Source organism: Vanellus vanellus, assembly GCF_965231255.1.
Source record: "Vanellus vanellus genome assembly, chromosome: 11".
In the NCBI taxonomy this organism is placed as follows: domain Eukaryota; kingdom Metazoa; phylum Chordata; class Aves; order Charadriiformes; family Charadriidae; genus Vanellus; species Vanellus vanellus.
Genome location: NC_138916.1, coordinates 6,734,656 through 6,749,161, shown reverse-complemented (window position 1 = coordinate 6,749,161; position 14,506 = coordinate 6,734,656). Strand labels below are relative to the sequence as shown.

The 14,506-nt window shown below is 38.2% G+C and overlaps 1 protein-coding gene across 1 annotated transcript in view; it reads right to left on the bottom strand.

Moving 5' to 3' along the window:
• ICE2 (interactor of little elongation complex ELL subunit 2) overlaps window positions 1–12,436 on the bottom strand; it is a 29,519-nt gene extending 17,083 nt beyond the window's left edge. The window contains exons 1-9 of the mRNA XM_082488646.1: window positions 12,396–12,436; window positions 11,271–11,375; window positions 9,115–9,382; window positions 7,813–7,932; window positions 6,017–6,151; window positions 5,559–5,675; window positions 3,854–4,013; window positions 1,580–1,764; window positions 127–1,084 (exon numbers count right to left, since the gene is read on the bottom strand). Of these exons, the coding sequence (XP_082344772.1) occupies window positions 127–1,084; window positions 1,580–1,764; window positions 3,854–4,013; window positions 5,559–5,675; window positions 6,017–6,151; window positions 7,813–7,932; window positions 9,115–9,382; window positions 11,271–11,375; window positions 12,396–12,424 (2,077 nt within the window). The 5' untranslated portion in view covers window positions 12,425–12,436. The remainder of the gene's footprint in view (window positions 1–126; window positions 1,085–1,579; window positions 1,765–3,853; window positions 4,014–5,558; window positions 5,676–6,016; window positions 6,152–7,812; window positions 7,933–9,114; window positions 9,383–11,270; window positions 11,376–12,395) is intronic.
• Window positions 12,437–14,506: the final 2,070 nt, after the last annotated feature.

Genomic DNA, 14,506 nt, shown 5'->3' with positions numbered 1-14,506 from the left:
TTATGTTACATTTTTAAGTAAACGTAACAGAGGTACTATTAGGATGTTCTTCAGATGAAGGAGTTAAAATGTTTTTCTGTTAAATTTTACTGAAAATTTGAAATTTTACTGAACGCAATCACTTACTCTTTGGCACTCCCTGAAAAAGCCAAGTCCAGGTATTTCTAGATGAGTTGTTGGGATTCAAGGCAGGGGCTGGCACAGTTTCTGTGCTGGAGGTCACCAATGGTTTTGGAGATTGAGGCACATGAGCTGGCGTAGCATTAGAATTCTCACAGCTCACGACTGGCTGTTCATGAGATTTTTGGGAGGGTGACTTGAGAAGTTCAGTTTGCATTTTCAAAATCTGTCCGACAGGATCAAATTCTTTGGACAACTTTCTTGTAGGCTTTCTGGAGGCATTTTTTCCCTGATCGATGATATCTGAGCCATCAGTCATGCTTGCTAATGGAATCTGGGTGGGGGAAGGTGATTTGGCAGTCTCTGCTGAGGTATGAGAAACAGCGTTCGGTACACTTGTTTTGCAACAATCAGTGTTTTTACATTCCGTATCAATTATCAAACGCTCCTCATCTGTGTCACTACTGCATAAAGAAGTGTAAGTCTCATTTTTTTGTGCAGCATCAGACTCTTTCTTGTCACTAACAACATTAGATAGAGTATTTAACGGTGTTTCATTGTCCAAAACTTCTTTGACTGTGACATGCTGTGCTTTGTTCAGTCCTACCTCCTCTGAATTAAAGCTTTTATGAGATGAATTTTCTTCAGGGCTGAAGCATAGAATGCCGTCTAATGATGGAAGCTGCATGCTGGCACCTGCTGAAACTCCTTGCTCAGAAATGGCGTTTTTCCCTTCTTCGTCTCCACTGTTTATGGTGGGTGTATTTTTTTTCCCCATTTTTAGGCCATGTGATAAAAGTTTAGCAGTGTTACTAACTGTAGGAAAAGTACTTTCCATTTTAGAAGTTCTTGAGAGCTTGACAGTTGCTCCAAAAGTTTCCAGTTCTGTAACATCATCGTCAAAGTCCATTCCTGTGTCATCTGGAAGCGGAATCTTCCTGTACTGGTAGGTATCAGAAGATGTCTTCACATAGGGAGGAAAAAATAATAATATTAAAAAAAAAATATAAAAAAACCAAGGAATAGAATGTGTTAATCACGAATGAGACATTGTCAACTGAAAGCCTGAAAAATGTTCTACTATCCATATTTTGACTGTTGGGAGAGAGGGGCAGTAACTGAGGAAAAAAAAAATATCCTGTGTTTAATGTGGAATATCTTGTCTTAGGAGTTGAATGGCCTTTCAAAAGAGAAATAAAGCTCACGGAACTTTTTCCACTTAAATAAACCGATCAAAATCATTTTAATGAAGTAAACATTAAAGCTGAGATGCTGATGTAATAGAAGCATTTAAAGGAACTAGAGAGACATTTTAAAACATAGGCTTCATAACTTAGCAGTAGAAAAACTACCAAGAGCAAACCTAAGTTTTCCTTTAATATCACAGAACAAGTAACTTTATAACTATAACATAGGCTTTTGGCTTTGTTTGTTTTTAAAAAGAGGTGAAGCTACATACATCCCACTGAAAAAGATTGTCCTCAGCCGGTTTGTCCATCGACACATCAGAAATTGAAACATAAGATGTTTTAGTTGCTAGGAAGTCCATTGGAATTTCATGGAAGATTTGGTTCCTCTCTCTTACTGTCATTTCTTTTCTCATCAGAGGTGAATCAACATAAACCACTTTAGCTGGTTTGCTACCTTTTCAAGAACAGAAAGAGATTGAGTACATATTAAATGAAAGGAAGAAAGACCGTTATATAATGTCCCACTTCTAAACCATGTCCCTGGTTTAGAAGTGGGTGCAGTAGAGTTAGATAACAGTTGGACTTGATGGTCTTATAGGTGTTTTCAAGCCATAACGATTCTATGATTCTATAATTTAAATAATAAAACTTTCCACTTCCAATTATGGTCAACTCCATTCCACACACACACTAGAAGAAATGAAAGACTATCGTCTCATTCATTAACAACAGAAAATAGAAGTACGCCCAGATACAGTGTGAATTATTAGGATCCTGCAGCAGCAATTCACACCACATTAACAGTCCATCATATCAGAAATGCAGTTCTAAATAGAGAATTTGTAAAATAAGAATTTAGGATTCATTATACTGCGCTGTATCAATACATGTATTCTGTTTTCCAGAAGGATCTTTTTAATTCCTTTGATGAACCTGAAAAAAAAATGTTTCTTTTTTGAAGTCTCATTGCCCAAATGCAATGGCTGCAGTTTATATTTCTTTCAATCAATAACTATGTCCGGCCTCTGCTGCTCCACTCTTTTGATTACACCTTAACACACTTACATATGAATCATCCACAGATTCATCCAAAAATAACAGTGGTACCCCGCCCAATATTATACAGAATGCAAAGGCCCATGGTGGACACAGTGTCACTGTTTTAGAAAAAAAAAAATAAAAAATATCTGCGGATGAAAAAAATATAATTAATGCAAGTTAATGGTGGGTTACAGGGAAGGTGGAAAAGGAAGAAGAGAAGCCCTTCAAGAAACACTGTATACCGCTAACATATTCTGAATGTCCTTCAGGTGCTAACTTTGAATCTAAAAATTAAATTTAAAAACTGTAAAGCCGATATAAAAGGACGCCTACCTTTACAGATAACGTAATTTAATTTCATGTAGGAAAGGGCAAAATTTGTAAGAATTGCAGATATTTGACAGCTTATTTACTCCTATGCAGAAGTCTGCTACATAATTTGTGTGAAATGCACACAACATGGACATTCCAAGGCAACAACCATTATAAATACTCATCATGAAAAAAACCCTAGTGTATTAAAAAAAAAAAAAAGGCAACAAGGGAGGAAATCTATATTCATGCTACTGATGGAATGCTTGCCAACTCAAGTATAGCATTCAGTTGAGTTAATCAGTTTATTCAAAACATTTTTTGTTGCAATTGGGAAAAGTGATCTCCATGGACATTCATTTTTTTATTCATTATTCTATGATGTAAATAGGTCCTTTTAATTCCAGAAAATGTTTGCTTTTTGTTTTTTCATAAAACATCAGAGTTTCTCTTTTTTTAGCTTACTGAAGTCAGTTCTTTCCAAGGAGCAGAGCTTACGGTCCTGAAAAGCAAAAGGACGGTTAACTGATTTTTTTTTTTTCCAAGTGGAAAATAACTGTATGTCCAAATTCAATGTTAATGGTGATACCTCTAGAGGTTGTTACTATTCTCAGTAACAAGGTGGAACAAGGCGTAGAAAACTACGAAATGACCTTGCTATCAGCCTTCCTCCTTGAAAACCGAGGACAAACTATAGCAATAGATTTCTTTAAAATTCATTTTTTACGATAACTTTAATGAAACCAAACATTTTTCTTTACAAGACAAAGGTCTCTGACTCCTTACCAGATGACAGCTGAAAACTATTAACTTCAGATTTTTACACTTTAAGATGTGTGAGCTAAATAAGTCAAATTTTATTACTTTTATTGATTCCTTAAATTAAAAACACTTAAGAGATACAATTTTTTATAGCTGCATTCTAGCATGCTGCTTCTCCAGAAAAGGTAAAAATCTGAGCTCATAATTACCATTCTCATTAACCTTAGCTTCTTTCTTTTTTAAATAAAACCAAAATTAAACTATTCTATTATTCTGTGAACTAAACCAGCCTACCTTCCACCTCCCCACAGCTGGTTTTACTGGATTTTCTAATTTCCTGTTCTTCAGTCTGCTTGGAAAGAATTACAAGAATATATAAAGATCTTCATGGACAAAACCGTAATTTTTGTAATAAAAATATACTATACCTGCAACAGGGATCATTTTAATGCAAACTGGAATTTCCCATTGTTCCTTGTAATTTAGTCCATGATTATTCAGTAAAGTAAATAATGATTGATTACTTAAAACAACTTGAGGACAGTATTTCAAAGCAAGTTTTTCTGCATTTGAGTCTGAACTAATATCCTAAACAGAAAAAGAAAGATTTTTTTTTTAAAAAACACACATACAAATTTAAATTCATAAGAAAAACCCCAAACCCAAACAAACATGGATTAACCGCCCCCACTCCAAAGCCCAAATACCACCACAGTGTCAGGCTTCAGTATCAAATGAAAAAAAAAAAAAACAAAAAATTCCCCTGAAGCTTTTTGGCTGAATCTTATGCATCCACCCTGCAGCATGAGAAAATATATCTTCTTAACTTGTATCTTTCAGTTCATTCCCATTAATTTGAATTAGTTGGTTGAGTAAGAATTTGGATGATTGTGAAATACAGGAGTGCATTGCAGAATTAAAAAAAAAATCAGATTCACTTACGCATATATTACAGACCATCTTATGAGATAAGTAATAGCACAATAAAGACATCTAACATTAAAGTATGGTTAAAACTGCACAGTTGTTTGAATACAGATCATATACAAAGAATCTTAAAACAAACATAAAAACATGAAGAATAAAAATTCAGACTTGAAATGATAAAATTATTAAACATTATGAGTACAGGTTTCCATGAAGAGAGGAGGCTGGGAATGCTCATGAGGTGGGAGGAGAACATCAAGGACTAAGAAGATAACAGAAGCCCAGGAGCACTGAGGACCGTGAGAGAGAAATAAGAAAAATCTAGCTATGTTCCATTTTCTGCCACCTGAGACATCATCAGAAATCTTCTCTGTTTATAGCTATAGCATCTCTGGAGGCATATATCATTCTCCTGTGCCACCTCTGCTACTTCCTTAAGCAAAAGCATCTCTGCAATCACAGTGCCTCCGTTGATAGTTTGGTTTTTTATATGGGAACAAACTCCCTCAATTAGTGGATAGCAAATTATCTGGACTAAATAGTGACAAAACCCAAGTTCTACAGAAGGAAAAACTCATTGATTTTCTCCGTGGAAGAACACAAACAGCAACATCAGGTATTTAACGGTAAGGTGGACTGGAATCTAAAAATTGTTCAACTCGGTTCTGGAATTTATGCTGTTTAGCATAAGACATTCCCAGGGTAAGCTAACCTAATTGACTTTTCAGAACACTAGATAGTCTGAAGTATTTCTTCTTACCCTCAGGACTTCTTTCTTAAATCATAAGCGTTTACACCTATATGCATTCATGCGTGTCTATACACACACACACAGATGCCAGCTTAGAAACTGCAAAGCAAAGTTTTAAAGGAACAACACTGTAATAAACAATTCTATCTGGATTTCACAGACAGTATGTTCCAATTTAAGGGCCTCTCTCACATTTCATGAGAACAGAGGAAGTCCCTTCAAGAAGGACTAGGTCCAAAAAGGTAATAACTCAACTTTTGAAGAGGGCAGTGTGATTGCTATAAATGAAATACTAAACAAATAATGATACAGTATATGTTCCTATGCTGTAAGATGTGTAAGATCAGGGGGAAAAAAAAAAGGAAAGAAAAAACTTAATGCTACCACATAAAAAGGATCAAATTGCTCTTCTCTATAAAATATGCCTTAAAAATGAGAGTAAAAAAGTTACTTACATTGTGCATAATAGAAGCCTTTTTTTCTGGAGTTACAATCGATGTAACAGTTTTATAATCTGTAGGCAGCTGAACAGGCATGGCAGGGAAATCTGTTTTACCACGTCTTGCCGTACCCTTGAAGAAATCAAGCAGTTTCAAAAATAGCTTTAACTGAAATCATGCTGACTTAACATTGCACTTCTTAAATGAAAAATATTAAGAATTTATGCAGGTGCGTTACAAAGTAATTACAAAGTCTTTTTACTACAAACATACAGTGAAGGGTGTTAACAGCCTTACTACCAAAATAATTTTGTTAACCCTTTCATTAACAATTTTAATTGTAAATTATAACCCCTAACCCAAGCACTGAATAATACTTGTAAAAAAACCTGAATCGTTGCATAATACAATCCAGACGTAATTCCACTTATTTGAAAATAACATAAAACCAATATGTATATGTAAGATATTACCATTGCAAGAAGATTTTTTTCCAGCCTAAAGGTCAATTGTGTATGAAACTTTCCTCCCATGATACTCATGATCTCCTGGAGCGTGTAAAACTCGGGATACTTCTGCACATGTCCAACACAAGCACGTAATAATTCCTAACATTAAAAAAAAAAATAGTTTATGCATTTGTATTTTTCATAAGAATTTCATCTTTAAACGTTTTTTCTGCAATTGCAAGTTGCATTTGCATATACTTTCTGTAGAGAATACAAAATACAGATATATTTAGCAGATTACTGCTAACAGATTTGTTAAACTTTTCCTGTTAGAGACAGTATTAAAAAAAGTTAGAGATACCAGTAGAACTCAGTAATAATCTTACAATCACTGATATCAGAACCGAAACACACTCTGAACTCTCTTCGACCCTTAATATGCCAGGCTAACAATGTATGCACACAGCTTCAGACCAATTATAAAAAATAAGTTTATTACAGTTGGAACTGTGAGAATGTTTATTTTCTTTTCAGTTTATTTATCTTGGCTTTTCGAGGGACTAGTATTTTTTGCGTTACCACCTAATTTACACTAGGCCTAGGTAAAAGTCACAAAGGTAAAGATATAGGAAGAGTCTGTATGTGTTGAAACTTGCTTTCATGTCAACTCTAGACCCCAAGATAAATACATAATTCCGCTATCAGAAGAAATTGAGACATTTAGGTTTTATTTAGTATCTAGAATGAGTTGCTTCTGCAAGTTTAAAACTAAATATGTGCCTCTGTTTCATTTTTAACTCAGGATATCAACTTAACTATAAAGAGGACTTTAAGTTTGGAGACACATTTCGTGACCAGACGAAAAGATTGCTTAGAAAAACAGATGCACGTTTAAGATACAAAATTACAAAGCCAATCCCAATTTTTAGAAATAAAGCAAGATTTTTGTCCTCACGTGTGCCCAAACCATGCGTTAACGGAGAAAAAAACCAAACAACTATCTTGTGGATGAAAAAGCATGTAATAAAAAGTGTTATGGTGAACTAGAAGCAATCCTTCTGAATTTAACTAAACGCTCTACTCTCGAGTAAACATATTTGTTTTTCTGTTTTATTCTGTAAAAGAAAGTGATGTGGCACTTACTAGAAAAGACTAAAATTTAGCAAAAAGTGCATTAAGTAGGCCATTTCAATTAAGGCAAGACACTATGAGGAAAACAAGCAAGAGCAAGTGAACCCACCGATGGGAAAGTTTAAGGAACCTGTCTGTATTCTGGAATTCTTTTCCTGAAATGTGAATTCTTAAACCAAGAACGATGTATAAAGTTGCATTCATCTTTGATTTTAGAATCATCAAGGTGAGTATTTAACACAGTGTGAACTTGCTGCTTATTATGATTAAAGCCTGAGTAACCTCTGATTAAAGTGACTTTGCGACATACGACTGTGGAGGAAAGCTTAAGATTCTGTCCAGTAGTGTATATTTAGGAGCAGCTTGTTAATGTAAATGGCACACTTAAAATGCAATTTCTCCCTTCCCAAATATAAAGATGTCATTTATTTAACTGATGACTAAATCTTTGTACAGTATTGTATCCCGTGACCTCACTTATATTGTACCTTATAGGCTACAACAAACTGTGGGCCAAGGCGTGCCGCACAGCGTAAGGGAAAGGGCGATTTCTCATGTCTCATCCCAACATGGAATCAGCAGAAGTTCAGGGAACATCAGTTCCCATGAGGAGTTCCTACGTATCTTAATCACAATTCCAATATGATTATTTAAGAAGAGAAGGAATTAAACACAGTATCGGTAATTACCTCAGTATAACGTACTGCATCTTCAGAGATGGCATCATAATCCTTGGCGCAGCTCTTTGCAGCGTTTTGGGCAAATTTCATAAATTCTGCAATTTCGTTGTTTACTACTTCTTTCATTTGCTGGGGGGGGGGGAGGGGGGAAGGAAAAATCTGTTTTTTAAGACAGAATGGAATCCTGTAGGCTAGGTATGTAACCAGCGAAACTTCCAGAGAGGTAGTACAGTATGAGGGAGGGCACAGATTCCACTTGCTGCTCAATTTGGCAAGTCTTTGCATATGTTTAGAGTTTCACTTAAGTAAAGAAAAAAAAAAAACAACTTTGCAAGGCCCATCTCCTTACAAAAAATCCCAAACCAACAAAACACTACCACCCAACAAACAACAAGCTTCTTTTGATCACACGCTGGTAGTTCTTAAAAAGTACGGTTACGAGACATTGTTGGAGCAAGTTTACATGACAGAACCACAAAGATATCTGAGCTCTGACTTCATAAGCAATTATATTATAAGTAACAACAACACACAAAATACTGATTTGCCCGGGAATGACATTCCCTCTATTACAGCATAAAACAAAGGAATTAGCACTAATACGGACATATGGAAAACCAAATACAAGGGCTCCAAAACATTTGCTGGTTAATTACATTATACAGGATTCAACTAAAATGATACTTCCAACCAACATGAGACATAGCCTTTCACTATTTAAACAACATTGCTGAGACTAAGCAGCAAGTGTGAACCTCTGCCTTTCTACTCCCATAAGCACTGACGTGACAAGCACAGAAGGTCAACGCACAGGTCCCCTCACATGCTACTGAAGAAAGTTCCCATTACAGCATGCTGTCAAAGAACACATCAAAACGTATGCATCTCCTAACATTATACAAGACTGCTACATGCCACTATCAAATGCTAAAATCACAGAAGGCCAACTCTTTAACTTCCTTCTCATAAAAAAATGTGGGTTTTCTTGGGGTGGGTGGGTGTCTGATCAGCTATCAAAGATCTACACTTATCATCAGTTGTTTAGACTACTACTAAAAACCAAAACAGAACAAAAAAATCCACAGAAAAACCACCCACTTTCAATGAAATAACTAAATACACTTCCAATTTATATTAAATGCATTATCCTGAATACTTTAAACCTTTATTACCATGCATAATACTAAGTTAAAAGAAAATTACGACATATTGAATTTAAAATAATTTTTGCTACGTTTTCCTCACTGTTTGTAACAGAAAAATTGTATGACTCCCTCTGTGAGGTTCATATATACCTATATACACACTTACCAGATAGGTGAACAATTCTCTTTGACTTGCTGCATTAACTTGAAAATGGTTTACTTTTTTTGAGTACTTAGTCATCAGATATAAGTATGTTTTCTGCTCCTTCTCAGTCAAACAAGAAGTAAATGGATAGGGGAGTCTAGGTTCTGGGAAAGGATGATCATCAGTTGTGCTTTTAGCCTCCGCCTCAACTAGATCTGCAGCCTGCACACTAGAAGTCTGTCTGTTTTCTGAAGGGTTTGACAATGCCTCTGCGTTTTTCTTTGCCTCTCTGAAAGAAAAGTAATAAATGAACGAACTTACACTTTTCACATAAATATTAATATTTTTCAGAATTAATAACAGCAGTGATGCAAGCCTAAACTTCAAATCGAGCAAAATGCAGTGTGAGATACTGTACTATCCCAATTTCTAGTCTATGTCATAGGAATTTACTTACTCTGAAACTTCACCTGGACAATCAGCCTAACCCTTAGGCAGGTCTGCCACTGGTTTAAAGATGAAAAAAAAAATCTATATTTTTTTTAAACAAAATGGTGTATATATTAGTCTGTATACTCGATATTGAGGTGACAAGCTAAATATGAAACTCTCATTCTTTGTTCTGGAAACACCCATTATTAACAAAAAGATGAAGAGTCTCAACATTTCATCATTCACTGGTGGCTGGTGTTCAGAAACAGTTTGCACTCAGAAAGGTCTAACTTATAATCAAAGATATGATAGTAAAGGAGAGCGACGTAATTAGAAAAGGCCTTTATTTCACCATAAAAGAAGTAAATTGAAACTACTTAATTGTAACAACAGAAATTCTGGATTTCAATGAAGAAATTCCTAAAAACAGAGCACACAATTCAAGAGTTTCATTTTCTACTCTAAACAATTCTGAAATCAGTTGCCAAAAATAATATTGAGCTAAGGCAAGGGGCGTAGCTGCCCTAACAACAACAAAGAAGTAACATTATAAAGCTGGTTCTTAAAACAACGCCAGTATATGAAGGGCATCTTAGCCCCGCTCTATTTAAAATAACTGTTCTTAGGAGAGAAAATTTTTAAGGTTAACAAAATGAACATTAACTGCTGATCTTGGAAAAAGCATATTTTTAAGATACGATTTCAGCAGTAGAAAACATCTCAAGTGTTATTCAAACCCAGCAGTATCACGTCCACAGTTCTTAATAATACTTCACAGCTGTCTCTCTGAATATGAGAATGTGTCCATCCTCGTGGCACAAACTGGCAAATTTAATTAAGCTGCAGCAGCGACAAGATGCTGACTCAGATATGTCGATGTAGGAACATCAAGAAATTCTAGCAGCTTAAATTGGCTATATTCAGCACTGAATGAAATGGCAGCACATCAAGATCATTTCAGTATGCAGTGCTGTCACAGTCTTCATCAGGGTGCAAACCAAAATAATCTGACAGAGCTTTTCTGTCCATATTTACAGCATTATACTTCATTTGAGCTGACGGCTTAAATTTTTCCCCTTCATTTTATCAGCAACCTGCCTTCACAGCTTCTATGGCGAGAGAACGTACACTTTAGTAAATATGTATCAGAAACCCCAATATAAAAACTGACAAATTTCCTCTAGCTTTTATTTTCACATTTGCCCCAACAGGTTCCATTTCTCTTCCTTTTGACTATGGCCACACAAGCCTGTCCCATCAACTTCTGAATTTTTCTGGTTGCAACCTCTCTTTTTGCTATAAACCTACTTCTACTACACACAACTGAACATAATCTCAGCAAGACATTGATTTCTAAAAAGAGTTAGGTCTGGTTCACGGGTTACAGAATCCTTATGGTGACCAGTTAAGAGTGTGGGTCAAACTTCAACCCTCTTTGGTACATAAGCGAAAGCAAAAAACAACAGGCACCACTCCCAAAAAAATAACCTAAACCCCATCCTCAAACCCCCAAAATACCACCCCAGCCCCCCCCAGAAGACACGAGAGACCAGAGGTACCAACCTAGACTGTTCCTGCTTTCTGAGGTTTCATAATAGGTAAAGCACAGACCAACTGCTGGACCAAGGAGTCAGTAACAAATCCTCGCACACCGGACAACATGCAGCTTTCTCCCCCAAACAGTAAGGGTATGTATCAACAAGATGATGACAAATAGCACAAAATTGTAACATAACAGAATATACCTGTTTGATAACTGCCATAGTTCAGAGAGGCTCGGAGCCAATGAATATTTTTCATAAATTTCATGTGAGAAAAATACTTCACTGCCATTTCTTGGTGAAATATCCCTGATAATAATAATAATAAAAAAAAAAAACAAAAAACAAACAAAACATCAGAATACACAAAAAATAAAGGCCACACCTGCCCCTGAGAACAAAAAAAACCCCCAGAATTACTTATTAAAAAAAAAAAGAGGCTATCTACACAGTATTTCCACATTCCTGCTTTATGAAAATTATGTATATACTATCTAATTCTCTACTGGTTTTCAATAGTAAAATACACATTTTTTGCAATCCCCAAAGAACAATTTCATTAAAACAGGGTATAAATTCTAGATATGGCAAGAGAAATTCTGACAGAGCTACACGCATTCAGATGTTGATTATTCAAAACCAACCATGGGGCTGAACCTGCTGGAATTTTGAGAAAAATAAAACCACCTTGCTTTAATTTTTTTAAAAAAGAGATATTTTTTCTTCTAGACAGACCTTACTGTCTAAACTCCCTCTATTTTTTTTTAATATAGCCCTTGCAGTGTACAGGCTTTATACGATATCAATCTTCCCAAACTATTTTGAAAGGCATGAGAAAAGATTCACTTCTCTCTTCCTCACAAATAAACTAATTCAAAACCAATTCCCCCCTCCAGGCTTAAAGAGCCTAATGACTACTTTGTAAGGCTTTTCGTATTTAAAACAAGAACAACGCCACTACCCCAAATCCATATAATAAGTGCGTATTATTTAAATGTTCCTCATTTGTGAGCATACATAAACCTTCACGCTCCCGCTTGCTCAGGTAAACAACTCACTCGCTCCTCCCGCCTTCTACTGACAGAACCACGAAAATGGCGCCGCTCCGCCCTCCCTCAGCGAGGGGCGGAGCCAGGCGGGCGCGGCAGCCCAGGCCCGCCCCGCTCCGCCCCGCTGCCCCCGGGCGCATGCGGGTCCCCGCCGCGCGGCGGGATGGGCGGTGCGTTCTCTTCCCGGCGGGGCAGCGCGGAGCGAGGGGACATTTTCCCATCCTCCCCGCTCTTCAGGCTCGCGCGGCCAGGCGAGGGGGACAGGGGGAAACGTACTCACCAGGTCAGCAGCAGCCCTTTGGCCGCCATCTTGATGGACACCTCGGGGAAGCGTATTCCCCTGTTCCTCGTCCCTCTGCCGCGTGAGCCTGCCTCACGGCATTGGCCAATCAGCGTAGCAGAGCGTCCGGCGCGTGTGATCAGGTGTTCTGAGCCAGCCAATGGCGACGTCGGCTCGAGCAGCGGCTGGAGGGGCTGCGGCGGCCATCTTGTGGCAGGCGGCACCGCTGCGAGGGGGGGGGGGGGGGGTGAGGGGAGGCGGTGAGGGCGCGGCGGGTGCGCCACCGCCGATGCCTGTGCCAGTGCCGGCCCCGTCCCGCCTCGCCGGGAGATGAAATGTGCTTAAGGCCTGTCCGCGCTGTGGTCTTCGCTCCGACTCCACGTTCTTCACCAAGGTGTGGCCCTGATCAGGTGTTGGGTGCCTCGAGAGGCAGTTCCCGCCTTCGGTGTGTAGAGGTGGCCGGGCCGGGCTCTGCCGGGCGGCCTGTCCCTGAGGGGGGTTGGGACCGTGTGTGAGGGCTTAGGTGCCCCGTGGAGGTTGCTGCATTTATCAGCTTCCCTCCTCGCCTGGGCTTCCAGTTTCCCTGGCTCACTTTCCACTTACTAACATGTGAGCATAGCCACAAGACCTTTTTTTTTTTTTTTTTTTTTTTTTAATGATCAAGCTTTCTAGTGTGGTGAAATGTGGAATTCAGATTTTGTTTTCAGAACCTGTAAGTCTAGGTGATGGAAACTCGTTTGCATGTGGTGTTACAAGAAAAGGTGATCCCCCTTCACAGCTGTACAGTTGGAGAAATGAGGAGTGAGGATTATGGCATGAAGCGATCAAAGCATAAACAGCACCTAGTCCTGTAACTAAAACTGGGCACTATACACAAATACATAAAAATACTGAGATGATTCAGAATGATGTCAGAGCCCACCAACGAAGGAGTCTCTTTAGCTTGCTTGCAGATGAGTTTTAAGGACACGGATTGATTTTAATTCTGCCCTTTTTTGGTTTGTGTATCTGAGAGGAATGGAAAGGTTTGTGTTTCCCTACTGGATCCACCTGCAGCCCAGTCCTGGAGGTAACTTTGTAAGGAGTAATCTTACTTCAAAACCCAGGTATGGTAACAGTTACTCAGCCAAATAATTAGAAGACTTACCACAGATTACAAATGTGGTAGGTTGCATCTCTCTATAACCTGCAGTGTCGTCTTTTTTTTTTTTTTTTAATGGTGCTACTTTCTAAATGTGGTATCTTTCTACTTCCATGACACAAACACGAACATCAGGAAACACTTTTTCACTGTGAGGGTGACCAAGCACTGGCACAGTTTGCCAGGGAGGTTGGGGAGTCACCATCCTTGGACGTACTCAAAAGCCGCCTGGACGTGGTCCTAGGCAACTGGCCCTAGGTGGCCCCGCTTGTGACCTCTGGAGGTCCCTGCCAACCTCAAGCATTCTGTGAGATAGTCGGGGAACAAAACCACCACCTCCTAATCCACAGTTTAACTTTTCTTATGGGTGAGCATGGGAGTCCTTGGTTTGGGTCTCACTTCAGAAAAATTCCTGCGTTTTATATTGAACATATATAGTTGTTGCTTAACCTGTATCTTGGTGGTTAGGAACTCTCCTGTGAGTGGAAAGAGTGGAAATCATGTCCTGAGGATAAGAAAATTAAATCTGAATATTCGGTGTCTCAAAGACTGCTTTAGTCATGGAGCTGCTGTAGAACAAATGGCACTACTTAGTGCTGGAGTTCTAAGAAAATGGTGGCTTCCACTACTTCTTTTTGTAGACTTGATCTGTAGGTGAAGACTGCTTCCAGAGATAGTGCTTCAAAGATGAATGCTAATACCTATTTCTGCATCGTGATCAGGCATATAAATAACGAGCTGTTAAAGCTCTGTCAAGACCGAGGCATTTCTGTGTAGGTGCAGCAGTAGAATTCTACATGCCTGAAGTCTTAAGACCAAGCGTGCTGATGACACTCAGGCAGTCCCAAAGTTAGCCCAGCAGAGGGAAGTTGCAACTTTGAATTTTGATGCCTAAATTGTATTTAAACCTCGATTTTGATACCCAAATTCTCATTTACATCTAGCTCAAAGCAGTATTTCCAAAGTCACT